Source organism: Xiphias gladius, chromosome 11 (assembly GCF_016859285.1).
Source record: "Xiphias gladius isolate SHS-SW01 ecotype Sanya breed wild chromosome 11, ASM1685928v1, whole genome shotgun sequence".
NCBI lineage: Eukaryota > Metazoa > Chordata > Actinopteri > Istiophoriformes > Xiphiidae > Xiphias > Xiphias gladius.
In genome coordinates, this window is record NC_053410.1 from 21210601 (window position 1) to 21227180 (window position 16580).

General features: G+C 40.5%; 1 protein-coding gene across 1 annotated transcript; it reads left to right on the forward strand.

Annotated features, from left to right (window-relative positions):
• Positions 1 to 9039: 9039 nt before the first annotated feature.
• Positions 9040 to 14410, forward strand: LOC120796721. Its single transcript, XM_040139758.1, has 5 exons — positions 9040 to 9336; positions 13716 to 13774; positions 13881 to 13922; positions 14037 to 14144; positions 14302 to 14410. The coding sequence occupies exons 1-5, from the start codon at positions 9040 to 9042 to the stop codon at positions 14408 to 14410; spliced, it is 615 nt and encodes a 204-aa protein (XP_039995692.1).
• Positions 14411 to 16580: the final 2170 nt, after the last annotated feature.

The window sequence follows — 16580 nt, forward strand, 5'->3', positions numbered from 1 at the left end:
AGGAGAAAAAAAAATCCACATGAATTGTTTCACTATCTCTTAGACACACCATTTGAAAAAAATAAGGCTGCAAGTTTGTTTTACATTTGAATGACAAAGTGGTTAGAAAAGGGCTTAATAATAAATTACTCTTTTTCCATGAGTGCTATATTTTTATCAATATATAGTATTATTGATTTCTGTCCATGGTTGCCGGAAGTAGGGGGGGCAAAGGCCATTGGCTCCCCACTTTACGCCCATGTTCCACATTCTATTTAAGTCGCAGATCACTGTATCAGTCATTCCCGTCCACTCTAAGAGATTAGGTAAAATAAAGCAGGCAAACATAAAAAAGGAGAACAGTTAAATTTCAATCCAATCAATGAGGACATTGTGTAAGTACGGGGATTGACAGCAGCCAGGTGCACCCGGTAAGATGCTCAGCTTGCAGGGAAAAGGCATGGACCGACAGACTCAAGGCTCCATGACTCAATTCACCTCTGGAGACCTCTTTCAGCATGAGCGTGAGAAAATCATTCAGGCAGACAGCATTTCCAAACCTACACTCTGTCTGCTTCACAACAGTACATTTGTTTTGGAACTCTGTCAGTGGCATTGTGCGGGGAAACGACCCCGTATTGCAGTTCACAAAAAATGACATGTTAGAGTTGTGTTTGACAGAAGAAGCATTATTGTGCATTAGGGATATTTAGGATTATAGCAGGTTTAGGGGCATTTACAGACCAGCCTCCCTCCTACCATAAGCAAAGTTTGCCATTACACACAAGGCACATGTTTGTCTCCACATACCAGTTACTCATTCTGAAATTATAGCTGACAGAGTGCAAACCTAATTTTAACCACACATTTAACAAGATTTTGACTGAAATCGATGTTGGGAGATCAGCCGATGGTGACGCGCCACAGATGCAGGCGGCAAACCGGCGAGAGGAGCACCTCGCCCCTGGTCGTCTATTCTCTCACCACAGAACAAGTTTGAAATTATGACTGAAATGTGGCCCATTAGGACCACATGTTAACCAGCAGTCACTTCCAAGCCATTTCCCAGCTACTGCTCTGCACTGCTAAAATCCTGATTTTATATCAGTGGTGTCGTCTGACAAAATCACCATAAAATCACAACGGCTGTGCTGTGATTTCAGCTATATTTACTTGTAAAATGATCACTCAGAGAGAACGTTAGAAGCTCAATCACATTTATGTCAGCTGTCGTGCGGTGAATCGAATGAGGTGCATAGAGAAGTGCCGAGGGAAAGTCCGACCTCGCACTCACGGGGCAATACTGGTGACTATTATCTATGGAAAGCAGCTAAGGTTTGTACAAAAAGTCGCTAGACTTGCTGCTAGGTCCTTTTCTGAAGAAAAGTGGCTAAAGGGGTCTGAAAAGTCAGTAAATCTAGCAATAAAGGAGCTAAGTTTGCAACACTGCCCTGAAAACCACCCCCTGATGATGCAACAGAAACTGTTTGTACTAATTCATTTTGACAGCACAACGGCCAACGGGGAAACTCCAACACTTGGCTGGCCGACCAATGGTGTAACTTCAGCACTCAGTAACACATCTGAATTATCCAGAGGTGCATCTGGCTACAATAAACAAAGCATCAGAAACTGATGTCAATCAGTCAGTCACGGACATTTGAGTTTGTAAATTGTAATTAGTTTACTACACATGCTTGCGGGAGATAATGAGCTGAAATTTCACAAGTTCTCCAAAAGCTTGTTAATAAAGTCCTTAAATTCACTGAGTGAAATCTGTAAAGCTTTACTGAGTTTTTGAAATGATAATAAGTCCCTTGTTTTATTAAATTATTATGTCATATTGCATTTAAAAAAGCAGTTTCACAAACATGTCAAGTCTTAATATGAATTTTCTCGCAGCTTGGGCCACTTCAAAGTTCATAATCAATAAATGCCATTCAATTGAAGCGTTAGATCAAACCACTTCGGCGCCACTTCAATATAAAGATTTGAAAGCACGGGTTTACTTTCATGATTTCTCATACCGAAGTGTAACGCTAACTCAATGGCTCTATCTGCTGCAGTCTTATGAAATGCATAAGCTTTGTGAGATGATGATTTGGCAGGGGTGAAAATATTCTATGAGCCCACAATACAGGAAAATAAGCAAAGGTTCAAAGTGCAGTTTACCCACCTGCATCTATACCGGGCACTACAGTAAGATTTAACTTACCAATAATACTGTAATGGTCTACCTTTTCACTTATTAAAAGTGAATAATTATGTAGGTTTTTGGTTTTTGTTGCACATACACAGTATCCTCAGCCAGGAAGAACTAGATGACAGCTGAAATTTATGAATATTTAATGTCTGATTTTCAGCATTTGTTTCAGTTTCAGAGGGAGCACTGAGCTTTTAACTGGAATCACTTTAAATAAAAGAAGGCTTGTTATCTGTAAGTGAATTTCTGCTTAATATGGCACTGTTATCAACAGCGCGGTTCATTAGTAGATTTACGATTCTTTTTTCAGAGAGCCAGGCCCTTTGAATTTCTGCCGTGAGAGTAAATTCAAGCCCTCTGTTTCTCTGATGGCAACTTTATACGTCTAAATTCCACTCTCCTGAACATTAATTTTACTGGACAGCTGCTAAATGTTGGTAAAATGCTGTGAGGATTCTATTTGCCCCTTCTGAAATGATTTCTAAGCACATCACCTCAAATCCATTAAATCCAGCTTTGAATCTCCTGACAGTTCTGCGAGTCTTCCTTGGAGCCACATGTAACATTCCCATGTCATTACGACGCTCCTTGATCAATCTGGGTGAGTCACTTCATGATTGAGCGCCTGAGTCTCCAGAGTCTAGGGCCTGAAATTGTCCTTTATAGATCTGGTATTATATCCCCAGCACTCCTCCTCTCCCATTAGCCAGACATTCACATTTTCAATTTCACCTCTGTGCCTTGTCTTGCCTCCAGATGAGGGTGACACTCACTGTTGCAGTGTTGAATTGTCTTCCCATTCATACATCTGGGGAGGACATCTAACCCAGTGACAGATATGATTCGATTAACTACAACTGGTTTTTGGAAGGACAAGATATGGGAAGTAAACAGCTTACTTGGCTTTGCTTTAGTGTTAAGAAGTAATCTAAGCCTGGGAGAAAGCAAATCCCTTACTTTCTCTAAATGGCATGGTTTGGATAGGCACTGTAGGTTCAATCTGGCACTATCCATCACAGGCTGTTACAGGCCAGGGAGGTGAGTGATAAGGCTTAGAGCATCATGGAGGACAGCGTTTCATCCACAACATCCAGCCTTCGCCAATGTGACCTGCTTGCTGAACACTTTTGGGGGGGGGGTTAAATTCAATGGGGCACTGCTGAGCTAAGCACATCTGCATAAGTTGTTGTCAGACTGGAGATAGTATTGTGGATTGTTAGGTTATCGTAACAGAAGCAGCTTTCGTCTCTGCCATGCGGAATACTAAGTTTTTATATTTGCAACACAACATTCATCCTGGGGTATCCTTTTTTTTTTTTTTTAAATTTCCTATGGCTCTTGTATGGTAATTCATCATCCAGGTCTTCATACATACTGTGAGAGTGCCCAGTGAATGTATTAGCCACTGGCTCACAAGCTGCTTTACATTCCCTTGGGATATTTTGCACATGTAAACTGTAGGATGTCAGATCGCCGTGCAAACAACCCTGCAGAATTTGTTTGGTTTTTTTTGTTGCTATTTTGCCCTCTGAATGAACAAAAACAACCCAACGTGGAGGAGAGGAAATGGATGTTCAGGCTGTGGTCGACCAGTCCTTGGCTTCTTTACTAGGTTTAAGTTTCAAAAGCAGGTAATTCCACTTTGGTCAGAGGGAATGGAAACAGCCCAGGTGGGCAATGTGGTGGAGGTTTAATAATGGAAACCAAAGTCTTGAGGGACAAGTACATCTTTCTGAGCAACAGAGAAAGTCCATTGCACTAGGCATTTCTTTGCCTAATGTAACATCTTACTTGTAATTGAAAATCCGATGTGTGTCATTGCACACCGGTCAAAAGCTGAAATGTGCAGTGGTGTCCACCGTTAGACACCTTGAGAGAGAGCCAGAAATATCCTTAAAAGCAGAAATGATCTAAAACTGTGCTTCCTACCGTCTTTGTCTGACATACCCACATCCCCATAACATGAGCTCAAGTACCTCTTCATCAACACCATCCTTCAGGATTTTAAAGTGGATGTTAAGTGACACTACATAAAAGTGGGTATTACAATATTTTTTTTCATACAGTTGAATTGTCTATTTTTAGCTTGGCTTGGTGAAGTTTGCTTTCCTAACTTCTACCTGGACTGGCAGAAGCTGGACCCTCAAACCATTTATATGTAACTCTTAGCTAACTACTTCAACTTTTTATCCATCACTCATAGCTAGCTTCCCCCAGTTTACTCTTAGTTATATTTCAGCTGTTCCTCCATTACTTTTAACAAATTATTTAAACTGTTTAGACTTTAGACTAATTTCATTTTCTTAAATAAAAAAAAAATCAATTTTAAAGGTTTAAGAAATTGGTTAACTTACAGTTTTCCTGCAGCAGTGGAAGTTAATGAAACTTTGAAAGTTAATGAAAACAATTCTTACAGGTTCCCCAACTTACTTGTTGATGAGTTACAAACCCTCTGTCTGTACAAAGGCAGTGTTGGGACAAACCGTTACCAGGCCCTCCAATGCATTATTAGGACAATACTGTACTGCAGGAAGTAGAACTACATATTGTTACCAGAATGGTGAGAAAAAGACAAGTAACACAGGAAGACAGACTGGTTGGTCAGGGGTTCATCCTACAGCAAGATAATGACCCAAAACATTAGAAGAAAAAGAACCAGACGGTGGCTTCAAATGATGGAAGACCAGCACAGTCTTAAGACTTAAACCCCGTTGAGCTGGTTTGGGATGAACTGGACAGAAGGTGAAAGCAAAACAACCTACAAGTGCAACACATCTGTGGGAACTTCTGCAAAGTTGTTGGGGTGAACTTTCTGAGTAATGTGTCACTGCCATTGTAGAAAGAACGTCACAAGTGTGTTCGGCTGCTGAATAGGTCAAAAATTTAGATTAAATTTAGGTCAACACAGAATTTCCATGATTCCTTTTTTTTTTTTTAAATCTCCAACTGTTTATATGTTTTATGCTTTAATTACATTGGCACATCAAACACTAACTTTTACTAACAACTGGAAAACATGAGGAGTTCTAAAATTTTTGACCAGTACTGTAGGTTATCATTTCAAAGTTTATGCATTTACTTTTACTAAACTATTTTAACTTCTCTGCTTGTTAACTAGCTTCAATGCAGTCTCAGATTAATATTAATTTTTAATCAAATCATATTCTCGATTTTTCTTACTTAAGATACAACTCAGAAGTGATCCTGTTTGGGAATCACTGATCTAGAACAACAGTTGGACGGTAGCGTCATCCGGGCGTTTTTCTGTTTTGCAGTGGTGTTTATATGTTTCCATGCATGTTGAATTGTTTAAGTAGCTCATTTTAAATAGTTAAAAATATGCCTAACCTTCGAAATTTGCCCAATTACTCGCTTGTTGATTTTTTCTGAACAGCACTTGTGTTCGTTTGCATTTATCTTTGGATCATTATGTATCCCCTTTCATATTTAATAGTCCTCCATTTTTGGAAGCTCATGGGTGTGCTTCCATGAAAACAAATACATTACTGTAATTATGTGAGACCTGAATAGGTGACTCACAGTAGAGTGAGAGTATTTTTTTTTCCACACCAGTAATTTCCTGTGCAGCCACTGCCTCTTTCCAAAAGAGGACAGGCACTGTTATCCCAACTTACTCATGATTTACAGATGCTTGTATATCTGCTGCAGTCAACATGTTCATCACTGAAAGTGACATTGCATTATGCTGACTCTCCCCTGGGGAATGTTAACATTAAACATCATGCTCATGCAGCATCATGATAGCCTGGAGGGTACTTTGCGAGGGAAGAGTGTGTGTGTGTGAAAACTTCCATATTAAAAGCATTATAAAGAGCAGATTTTTCACTCCCACCTCCCTCATGAAAAATGTACAGCGGCATATTCATTACTTCATTGAGCTAACTGAGTGTGACAAGCGGAGAGCTGCAGCAACCGAGGGCAGGGAAGCAGCACTACAATAAAGCCTTCGGCCACTCTCTGAGGACCCCCCCTGCTCATGGGAGCTTCATCTCTGCACTCTGTTTGGATTTTTCCAAATGGGTGAGAGTGCCGCACACAGCATGAGACATAGATTACTTCAGCCAATTTGCCCTCTAATCTAAAGCAGGCATGCTCGTCGGGCAGTAATCAATGCACTGCCTTTACAGTGTGATGAATATGACCCATGAGCTTTGATTTAGGGCCCTTATGCTATAAATATGGTCATGCATTTTCATCAGTTTACAAGATGTACAGACAAGATCCCAGAAGTGGATGCATTAAGCATCAGACATGGATGGGGCTCTTTGTATGTACTGTATTGTACAGTACAATATATCATGCATACAAAGAGACTGCTGGATATAACTTTCAGGAGATATTCAGGAGGTATCTGCAGGTAATGCATTGATAGGCTTTATATAGAAATAACATGTAAAATTGCAAACAATATCAGTCAGTCATCTGTTCTCATTTATTTGTTTAATTTCTTGAAGTGCTTATTTTTTGATGAAGGATGCTGTCTGTCTATATTTTTTCTAGCATCCTCTCCACTCTCGGATGATCCATTCGCTGTGCCGGGAAGTCATATCTCCTCCTGGCCCTGGCTGTCTGATCCTGAGGTGTAATCCTGGGTCACCATTGGCACTGTTGTCTGGTTAACAAAAATAATGCCCTGCCCAGGGCAGCATCAGCCCATATTGTCTTCAGCCACAATAATACAATTGTGACTTTGCTTTGATGACCCTCTGCAGCTACAGCAGCAGCACTGGCAACAACAATGCCTCTTAATCCAGAGCAACAGCTTCTCTCAGATGAATCCAGCCTCCACAAATTAGTGGCTGCTGCGCTGTAGCATTGGGTCTGGCACCATGGGCGAGATGTGAGATTTAAATAATTTCTGAGGCTGTGGAGGAGTCTAGAAAACGGCAGACAAGCTGACTAATAACACAGGATCCAGTAACAAGGGCTGCTCCAATGGTAATGACTCCTCACTCCAGAAATATCTGATTTCCTGCAAAAAACTACAGTCATCTCAGGCTGAGGTTGGCATTTAAATTCCTGCAATAAGAGAAAAAAAAACTGAAATAATTGGGATACAAACAAAGCATAGAGGGGATTTTATTTTGGTGCACAGAGGAATATCTGATATGGGAATATTTATTGGATACCAAATACAATAAATCATGGGGACATTTAAACCTATATAACCTCATTTTTTACAACTGTATGACTATACAATCATCACAGCCCTCAGGAGACCTAAAAATTGATGCAACAAATGGTAGGTTTTTTATCTGGCAAGCGATTTCAAAGGGAGCCCACATCAGATCTCACAAGTGTCGTTTGTGCTCTCCTTTTGTGGAGGAATACTGTGAGGGAGTCGGGCCTATTCACCACTCAGCTATCAGAATAACTCTAATTAGGCTATTTTTAACACATCCTTTTCAACAGCTCTTGGGTGTTTACATTTGCTAATGACAGCCTGAGTAAAAATCATCTATCAGCTAGCATCACCATCATCGTCACTAACACATTAACATGATTTCTCTCCCAAGAAAAATGCCATCTAACCAGGGTGCCGTCACTATTTATATAAGGCATGCATATGTAGCTGCAGTATGCAAACCTTTATATTTATGTGGCATATTTACATTTGCACATTACATGTAAGCGAACTAATTCATGGGCGCCGAGGCACGTAGTAACTGGTGTTTTTTTGCTCCAGTGATAGTAAGACAGCTCTTTCAAATCAGTGCTTGCACCAGATTAGACCCTTTTAAAAACACTTTTTGCAGCCGTGTGATTTACGTCCTTTTCATTTAGTTTTTTGTCAACTTAAAAAAAACAGCTTACATTTGAAGTTTCTCTGTCAACAAACACCACTTCTGGTTATGAGAATACTTTGTTTACCCTGCATGCAAAAAAGAAAATCCTTTTATTATTTCTTCAGGGGTTTGAAGTGTGTCTGAGGTATTCAGCAGGGGGTTTATGGTCACCTCGTTGTCCAATAAAGGTATTTCTAAGCTCATGATGTATCTTCATAATATGACAGCCCGGAGTTATATTTTTGGCTGTGATATTAGTGGACTGTCATTTAATTCATAAGGGACAGGACAGCATACCCAGGGCTTGTGTCTGGTGTTACCATCTGACAATTCAGGCTCTATTACTCCATCTAGTGGCCAAGTGGCATAAAAGGCGACAACTGCAATCTTCTGTACAGTGGAAAAGAGTTTTATTTGTATTTCTTAATTGTTTTAATTTTTTTTTTAAGTAAGAAAATAACCAATTCCTAAACCATCAGAAGAAGTAATGTAGCATTCTCTCGGGAGGGTCAGTTCACCAAACCCTCAGGCTAGGCCAAGTCTTCTCATTATTATTTGCCACCAAAACAAAACACAAAACACATTTGTGTGGAGAATTATACCAGGGACAATAGTCGCCCTTGACTACTGACCAAACCTCTTTATTTGGTCAGTGTGATAAATTTGTAGTTGTAGGTTGCCAAAATATAACAGCTCAGAGGAAACATTATTGGTCCTGAATGCTCCCCTGAGGCCGTCCAGCATATACACCAGGGGATGTTGACTAGATCTTTGCTCTCCATTATTATAGTTAATACAGAGTAAATGTCCACACACAAAAGTTGTGCTACGGTATGAGGAGCTGCACACCTCCACAGCCTGCAGGTCATGTGGCCTCTCCACATGTCAGTAATTTGCTCTGTGCAGCAAACAAAGACAGTCTCTGGGCAACCAGCGCTCACTAGATCATTATGCCTGACAGCAGATCTATGACCTGACCTGTCAGCCAACCACACACACACACCCACACACCCACACACATACACGGAGTGAGTTTCTCCACTGGCCATAATGACTGCAGTTTTGGATCCCTTGGAGCCTTTCTCTGCTGAGCTACATGTCATCAGGCGGCTGAACTCCAGTTTGTACCGGACTGGTGGTAGAAATGGACTGGAACCTGGATGTGAAAACTCTCCTTTGGCTAGATTTCACCCCCCTGCTGAGTGTGTCACCCTGGCTCCATCACGAAGCGACGTCCCCCTGCTGGATCATTGCTTTGGTCAGCTGAGCGCTGGAGCGGAGGTGGACCTGGGGGTCAAAGGTCAACAGAAATTCATAATTTTCCATCATGTGGCCTCTGCTCTGTGGGTCCCACCAGGTTTCAGGGAGAGGCCACAAAAGTGAGGACAAGGCCTGGAACCCCAGGAGGATCCCTGATGCCACTTTGAAAGCAAGACTCAGTGGTACAGCAACAAATAACAGGTTATATTGTAACGATTCATTATATAAAAAAAGAATCGTTACAATTTTTCAAGAAAAAATGCCAACATTTTCTGGCTCCACGTTCTGAAATGTGAAAATTTTCGGCTTTTCTTTGTCTTATATGATAGTCAATTGAATATCTTTGAGATCTGGACTGTTGTTTGGACAAACTAGCGGCGCGAATAGATCTTCTTGCGCTCTCAGATATTTTTATAGGCGTTTTTCACTACTTCTGACAATTTGTAAACCAAACGATTAATCTCGATCACTTTGTCCCCAAAAGGCAATTTTTTCGCACAGCAATGTAATACAGAATACAAGTTAAAACACAGAGCACATGAACACATCATATGAATACAAAGTAGGAAAAAAAAAGGCTGAAACAGGTTGAAAAGCAGTATTTCATTACCTTCTCTGGTTGTAAATTTCAAGGCCGTTTCAATTGTGACTGCTGGGCACAGTTTGCACAGTTGCACCTATAACCACACCCAGCAGTGATGTCACTGTGTACTGCAGTACATCTGCAGCGTGGTGAGAGGTTATAACACTGGGGATCAGCAAAACCAAGATGTCCAGGGGGTGTTCAGTTACTCTAAAAAATCTACTCTAAAACAAAGTTAGAAAGAAGGTCATTAATGTGTAAAAATATAAAATCTTGCGGCAGTGAAACTCAACAAATGCCACAAACACCATGCCAGCGCTTGTTTTATAGAGGGCCCCGGTCTGCCCTGCCTCTCTTTAATTGCATTTGAAACTTGGGTTCTGCAGCGCCCCCCCACAGCAGCAGTATTAGCGCAAGGATTGAGAACAGTGTGAATGCTTGTGCTAAAATCTATCTTTTCATGTTGTTACACACTATTTGTTATTAAGTATTTTGGGCTTGAGAGCAGCTACTATTGTAGATAGTTATGCTTCCCAATTCACCTTATCCCAGAGACTTTATCGTTGTTCTGACATCTGAAGGTTCAGCCAGTCCTGTTAAGGTTCAACCAAATTCAGGGAGGACATTTTCTAAAACAGCAATGCACAGCAATCTCGCTATGAAGCACACTGGACCTCAGGTGGGTAATGACTGAGTTGGATCTGCTACTGAAGTGCATTGCATAACAACATTTCTTTACTGGGCAGTATTCATATTCCATATAAACTGTACTCATATACCCCTATAGGTATTGGTTTTGATTTTCCTTCATTTTTTATATTTAACTCTCAGAGCATGAAAACACTCTCTGATTTATACATTCAATCTGCAATGCAGACACTGCAAACATTTGGCGGAACTAAAACTGAATTGGTTTCTGGTGAATTAATCACTTCACCCTCATAACACATATTAAATATGAAAGCGTGACCCATAAAAACACACCTCCCTTCGTGTCTCATCACACACGTTAAAGACTCACACTATTATTCGGGCAGGCATGTGTTCACTTAGAGAACATAATCCTGCTTTGTTATTTTGTTCCTCCGACTGCAAATTGAAGTAATCATAATTACCTTGAAACACATTATTGTGGTTTAGGAGAAGCTTTACACCACTCAGTTCTAGTGAAGACTTTAAAGTGTTGTCTAGTAAAGGGAGGCTGGATTGATGAATGTATTTAAGCATTCTGAGATGCGGGAGGAGAGTGGTGAACACAATGCTGCTCACTGATGCGTTAAAACATCACATTGTCTGATTGACACTTGACTGTTGCTTAGTCAGTCCACCACTTTGGTCCAGATTGAAATGTCTCAACAACTACTGGCTGGATTGCCATGAAATCTGGCTCAGACATGAGTGATTCCCAGAGGGTGAATCGGAATGACTTTGGCGAAATCCCTGACTTGTTATCTAGCACCACCTGCAGGTCAAAGATTTCACTCATCCTGTGAAATATGTCAGTATTCATTCCTGGTTCCTGGAGGACGATGAATTTATGCAGATTGGGGTCAGATCTAGAGTCATTACAGACCTAAAAGAACAAGTACAGAGGTCAATTTGTAAGATCATCAGACTGACGCCATGTTGTTTATATAACAAATCAATGATCTACTTAACCATTTGCGATTTTAAGTGCGAAGGGATATTTTTTGTTTTTTCTTTGGCAGTTGCTGCCCGATTTTCAAAGGACCACAAAATAAAACCACTGACAATATAATAAAACTGTGAATGCCGTTTTTAAGGATGGCTTCTCTTCTGATCTGAGACTGTGGACAGACAACTCACCGGCAGTTCCACGCTTCAGATACACTTCTACAACCCAGAGGTCAGAACACAGTGACCTCTGAGTGTCTCCTTTTAATAATAATAAAGCTGGACGAAGCTCATTTCCCACATAATTCATTATGTGTAGACAACACACGGTGTCGTTTTGCTTTGAGGGACATTGAGAGTGAATAGGTTTGAGTTGGTGCTCCGGTGATGTCATCAGGGAACAGTGTGTCCTATTGTTGTGTTAATTACTGCTCAATGAACTCATGCAGATGAACTGTAGCTTTGCTTAAAGCCTCAGGTAAGAATATGCTCCCCAGTTAATAAGCTGTGTAGTATACTTTGTGCAACAAAGGGGGGTGTTTAAGAATTTAAATTGAAGCAATTAACTTTTGGGAATCAAGTTAATCAATTACACTCAAGGCACTTCAGATGTTTAATGGGCAGAATTCCCCGTTCTTTTGCATGAGTTATGGGGACGTTGGTTGGGATACAAAGTTACCCCGGCACCAGAAACAACCCTGGAGAAAATGGCGGACCCAGCGTGAGAGCGTAGCTACTGTAGCACCAGTAGCCGATCTCAGGTGAGCCATGTAGAACGAAAGGTGACAAACACTGTCAATGCTGGAACTCAATTGTTTTCGTTTTCTCCTGCTCTGGGCTCTTAGAGGTTTACACTCATTCCCAAAATTTACTGTAGGAAATTTGAATTTTTAATAGTTGATTACCCTGAAAAGGGGCAGAACTGTAACATGGCTGAAACATTAAATATTTCAGCGAAGAGGTGAATTACTTCTGCTGTGCCGGAGTAGTTAACCCTGGCAGTCATTTACTATCAAGAAAAGTCAATCTAATTGAGTTACCTGAATGTAATTATTGTAAAAATAAAACACAGTTTTTTATTTTAAAAGTAAAACTACTTCTCCTACTAACTCACACATAGAATATTTCTCGTCTTATATTTGTCTTACACTGGTCAGAGATTTGGCAGTGGTACTCCAGTAGTAGGTAATGTTACCTTAAGCCGCAAGCCTCAGGCAGAGATGAGGAGCAGGCAACAGAGTTCAGCCCCAGGTTTTGTGATTTTCAGACTTGTAGTTTTCAGCGGCAGCTGATGCTGATTCAAACCAGAATTATACTTCTCTGGGCTGCAAAGAAGTGAGAGTGCATGGCGGTTGCTCAGATAGGTTTACATGCAGGTTTCTTTTATAACAGTATGTAGTACGTTTTGCTTTCATCTCTATTCGGAACCCAAGTCCTGACAAGAGTTGAATCAACCAAGCTTTGCTTGATGCGCAGGCCCGCACAACGCATTGTTGAGATTCAGGAGGTCTGCACGTCGGCGCCTGTGTGAGCCTCTGTGACCCATAACACCCTTCTCTGCATATCTCTCCGCTTTGCATCTATGAGAAGACTAATTCCACCAACTGCATCAAATGATGTCATAGTGACATCACTTGAGGCAGTTTATCAAATTTCTCACAACTTCCTCTGCAGACAAAATAATGCTCAATTCAACTTTTTTTCACATGTGCAGTAGTACTCCCCAAGACCTGTAAACAGACTTTGATGCGAAAAATTGATGGAGTTCCCCTTTAAAATAATGCTGCAGCATGGGTTTTGACTTGTCAGCACACAAAAAATTCAGCAGACTGACTGAAGGAGGCAGATAAAGAATACGTCTGGTGATATTCTACGTTTTAACACAACCATAACCAAAAGATGAATGTATCCTGTTGCACTAGGTGACATGTTCCGTCATTATAATGAACCACTGTTTGAGTAATGTTTGCTAAAAACTACACTGTCCAACTGTTTTAGGAAATTAAAAATTAAACGTAAAGTTCTGGACTGTATGTTACAGTTACAGGTAAGACTTATCCCTTAATGTTTTCAAATCAATGTGGTAATAATGTACCGATGATAAAATGCTGCACGCGGCATTTTTAAAATAGCTCTGCATGAAAGGTGTTGACGTGCAGGTCAGGGTGCAGTTTGCCAGTGTGAACACTATCACAGGTCTACACACTTCATGTGTGTGTATGTGGTGAAGCAAGGGTTATGAGAGAAGACAGAGTGGAACAGGCAGCAGCTTCGATTGAGGAATGACGCCAAGAAACCTATAGCATTGTAAGTTTCCAACAACCAGTGAAAACCCCACTTTTGTCTAACTAGAAATCATTTTAATACTGATCTACAGTGACCTCCAGCAACCCCACTTCCTCCTTTCTTTCAGCTGCAGTCGATGTCCCAGGTCAGGTCAGATCCCTCTGTACACGTGAGTACTTTGTGCAGTTCCTTGCACACATGTTAGCATGAGTTCACAAATCCAATTTCCAGGCATGTAAGGCACAGAGCTGACCTTTATGTGTGTGTCCTCATGTATTTTCAGTGGTACGATTGGCTCTGAAAACATGGATAACATTGACAACATGGATGAAGACTTTCACCCACTGAGCCTGAGGAGGAGCATCTTGCCCCCATACACAGCTACAGCACGGTGAGACACTTTTATCACACACACAAACTGTACCTTCACTGTGGATCTACAGAGCTGTTTCTTTAACTTGAAATGTTCATTTTGCACTATTTAGCGTAATAGATTCTAACGGAACAGATTCTGATAAATAATGTGTAAACTTGTGTTTTTGTGCCAGACGAACCACCATCCCTGGTTATACGGGCAAGGCGGCCTACGCGAACTCCGGTGCTGATGCTGCAGTATCTGTCCCAGCCATCTCCAGTCCTGCTTGCTCCTCTGGGTGAGTCTTCACAGTAACTGTGAAGTGTCATCAGTCATGAATTTGTTTTTCAAGGACTCAAAGCAAACACTATTTCATTCACTAATTGCAGCTATTTTAAAAAATCTGTTATCGCCTTCATTTTGTGTCCTTTTTTGTATTTTGAAAATATTCTGTTGTATCCAATGAGCTTTTTCTTTCTCCCACCAGAACTCATATCCTCAAAACACATTTTTTTTATATGGTTTTTAAGACATTGGACAAGAATTATCACAAATGTCCACTGGAGGGCAATCTAATGCACTACCTTGACATCATACCTCAAGTTATACTCCCAATTCACCTTACAGATGTGCCCATATATCTACATCTCAAAGGAATCATCATTATTACCAACATTATAGTGGTCTATAGTTTTGAGTCTGTATTTAGTTATTTAATAATCATAAAAAACATTTTTTATAAGTAAATAGAGGCTCAATAGAGTAAAATCTTCATAACAAACATTGCAAAAGACAGGCAAAGGTTGGCTCTTCAGTCAGATCCAACTTAAGTCACGCCCAGACAATGCAAGGGTTGCTCCTTCCTGAGATTTATGACAAGATTAATCTTTATGCACAATTTAACCTTGCCAATAACAATTGCAACAGCAGACATCCTTTAGCCTAAATCCTTTTGCTACAAGTCTTAAGAAGAAAGGATCAAGGCAATCCAGTGTCAATCCTGCACTCAGTCTGATTGAAGGAGCAAATAACAAAAAAAATATCAAGAAGAATACAAGATATATTTGCAATATTATATTTCAAGGGAAATAAGGGAGAATAAAATGAGATAGATTAGGAACAACTACAGTGTTATTGGTAAATGAGAACGTGGGATGGTTACAGCAGTAAAATAATTCCATTTCTAATGTCTTCCTGTTTTTATTTAGATGTATTTGTATTTTATTGTGAAAATTGGAAGTCTTGGAAAATTGGGGAGAAAATGACAAGGTTCATTTGAGGGCAAAAGAACTTGCATTGAGGATATTTCACAGCAGATTTCTGGGTTTATTAAATGTCATCAAACGCAAGTGGACATGTTTCATATGAGAGAATTTAATCTTATTTAAGTGTTAAACAGTCAGCTTAACTGAGATAATGTCAGTTTACAGGAATCCCTCTGCTCTGGGAGTGTTGGCTGTCTGTTAAGGAGGCGTAACCCTGTTTCGTAGTTGAGCGAACTTTACCGGCTTTTGGAGCAGGCATCTCCAGATGGCTGAATCCAGAGCAGCTCGTGGTAATCGTGGTTTTTCACAACCCAGATCCATTTTCCTGGTGCCCGGCACCCCCAGAGATCTGTTTCCTCTGTTGATTAGGCTGGCCTCCCATATTTTTTCCTCCAAACAGAGAAAAGACAGGTCCTTGGATTGATTAATTGTCTGCTGCAACGGTCAGACGTCCACAGGATTTTTGCTTGCTAGAGTTCACTCCTTACACATGTGGGTATTTTTTAAGTCTCATACTGAAGTCTTCTTAATTATTGAATCTCTAACTATGAAGATTACTGTTGGGTTCTTGGATTTTTACTTCATCCAGAATAATTTATAATTTAATGACTCATAAAAATAATTACATATTTTCACAGGGCAACCGAAGAAGCACGCAGTCCTGTTTTTGGCCATGCGGCACCCCTGTCCAGAATGGTGACCACTATAACCCCCTATAACCCCTTCCTGAGACTTGCACTTCCTGTCTCACACACAAACACACGAGGAGACATTAGACAAAGCAGATGAGAAAGTTTTGAAGGTGTAAGCTTCCTTTTTATGCCATTCAATCTGTTTGTATGAATACGTCTATAATGATGTGATGTCAGTGACTGATTTGGAGTGAGTTGGAGAATAATGAGATGGCCCATTATCATAATTTCCCTGATTTAGATGAGTGGTTTTCTAACTCTGGGTAGTGAGCGCTTGCATTATCCTCTTGAACATTCACTCTCTCGCTGACTCGCTCGCTCGCTCACTGTGTGTGTGTGTGTGTGTGTGTGTGTGTGTGTGTGTGTGTGTGTGTGTGTGTGTGTGTGTGTGTGTGTGTGTGTGTGTCTGTCATGAAAGGCAAAGAGAGGGAAAGAACAGAGAAAATACTGAGGGAAGAGAGAATTTTCTGCCCTAACATTACATATTTAACAGTATAAACAATGGTGGGTATAAT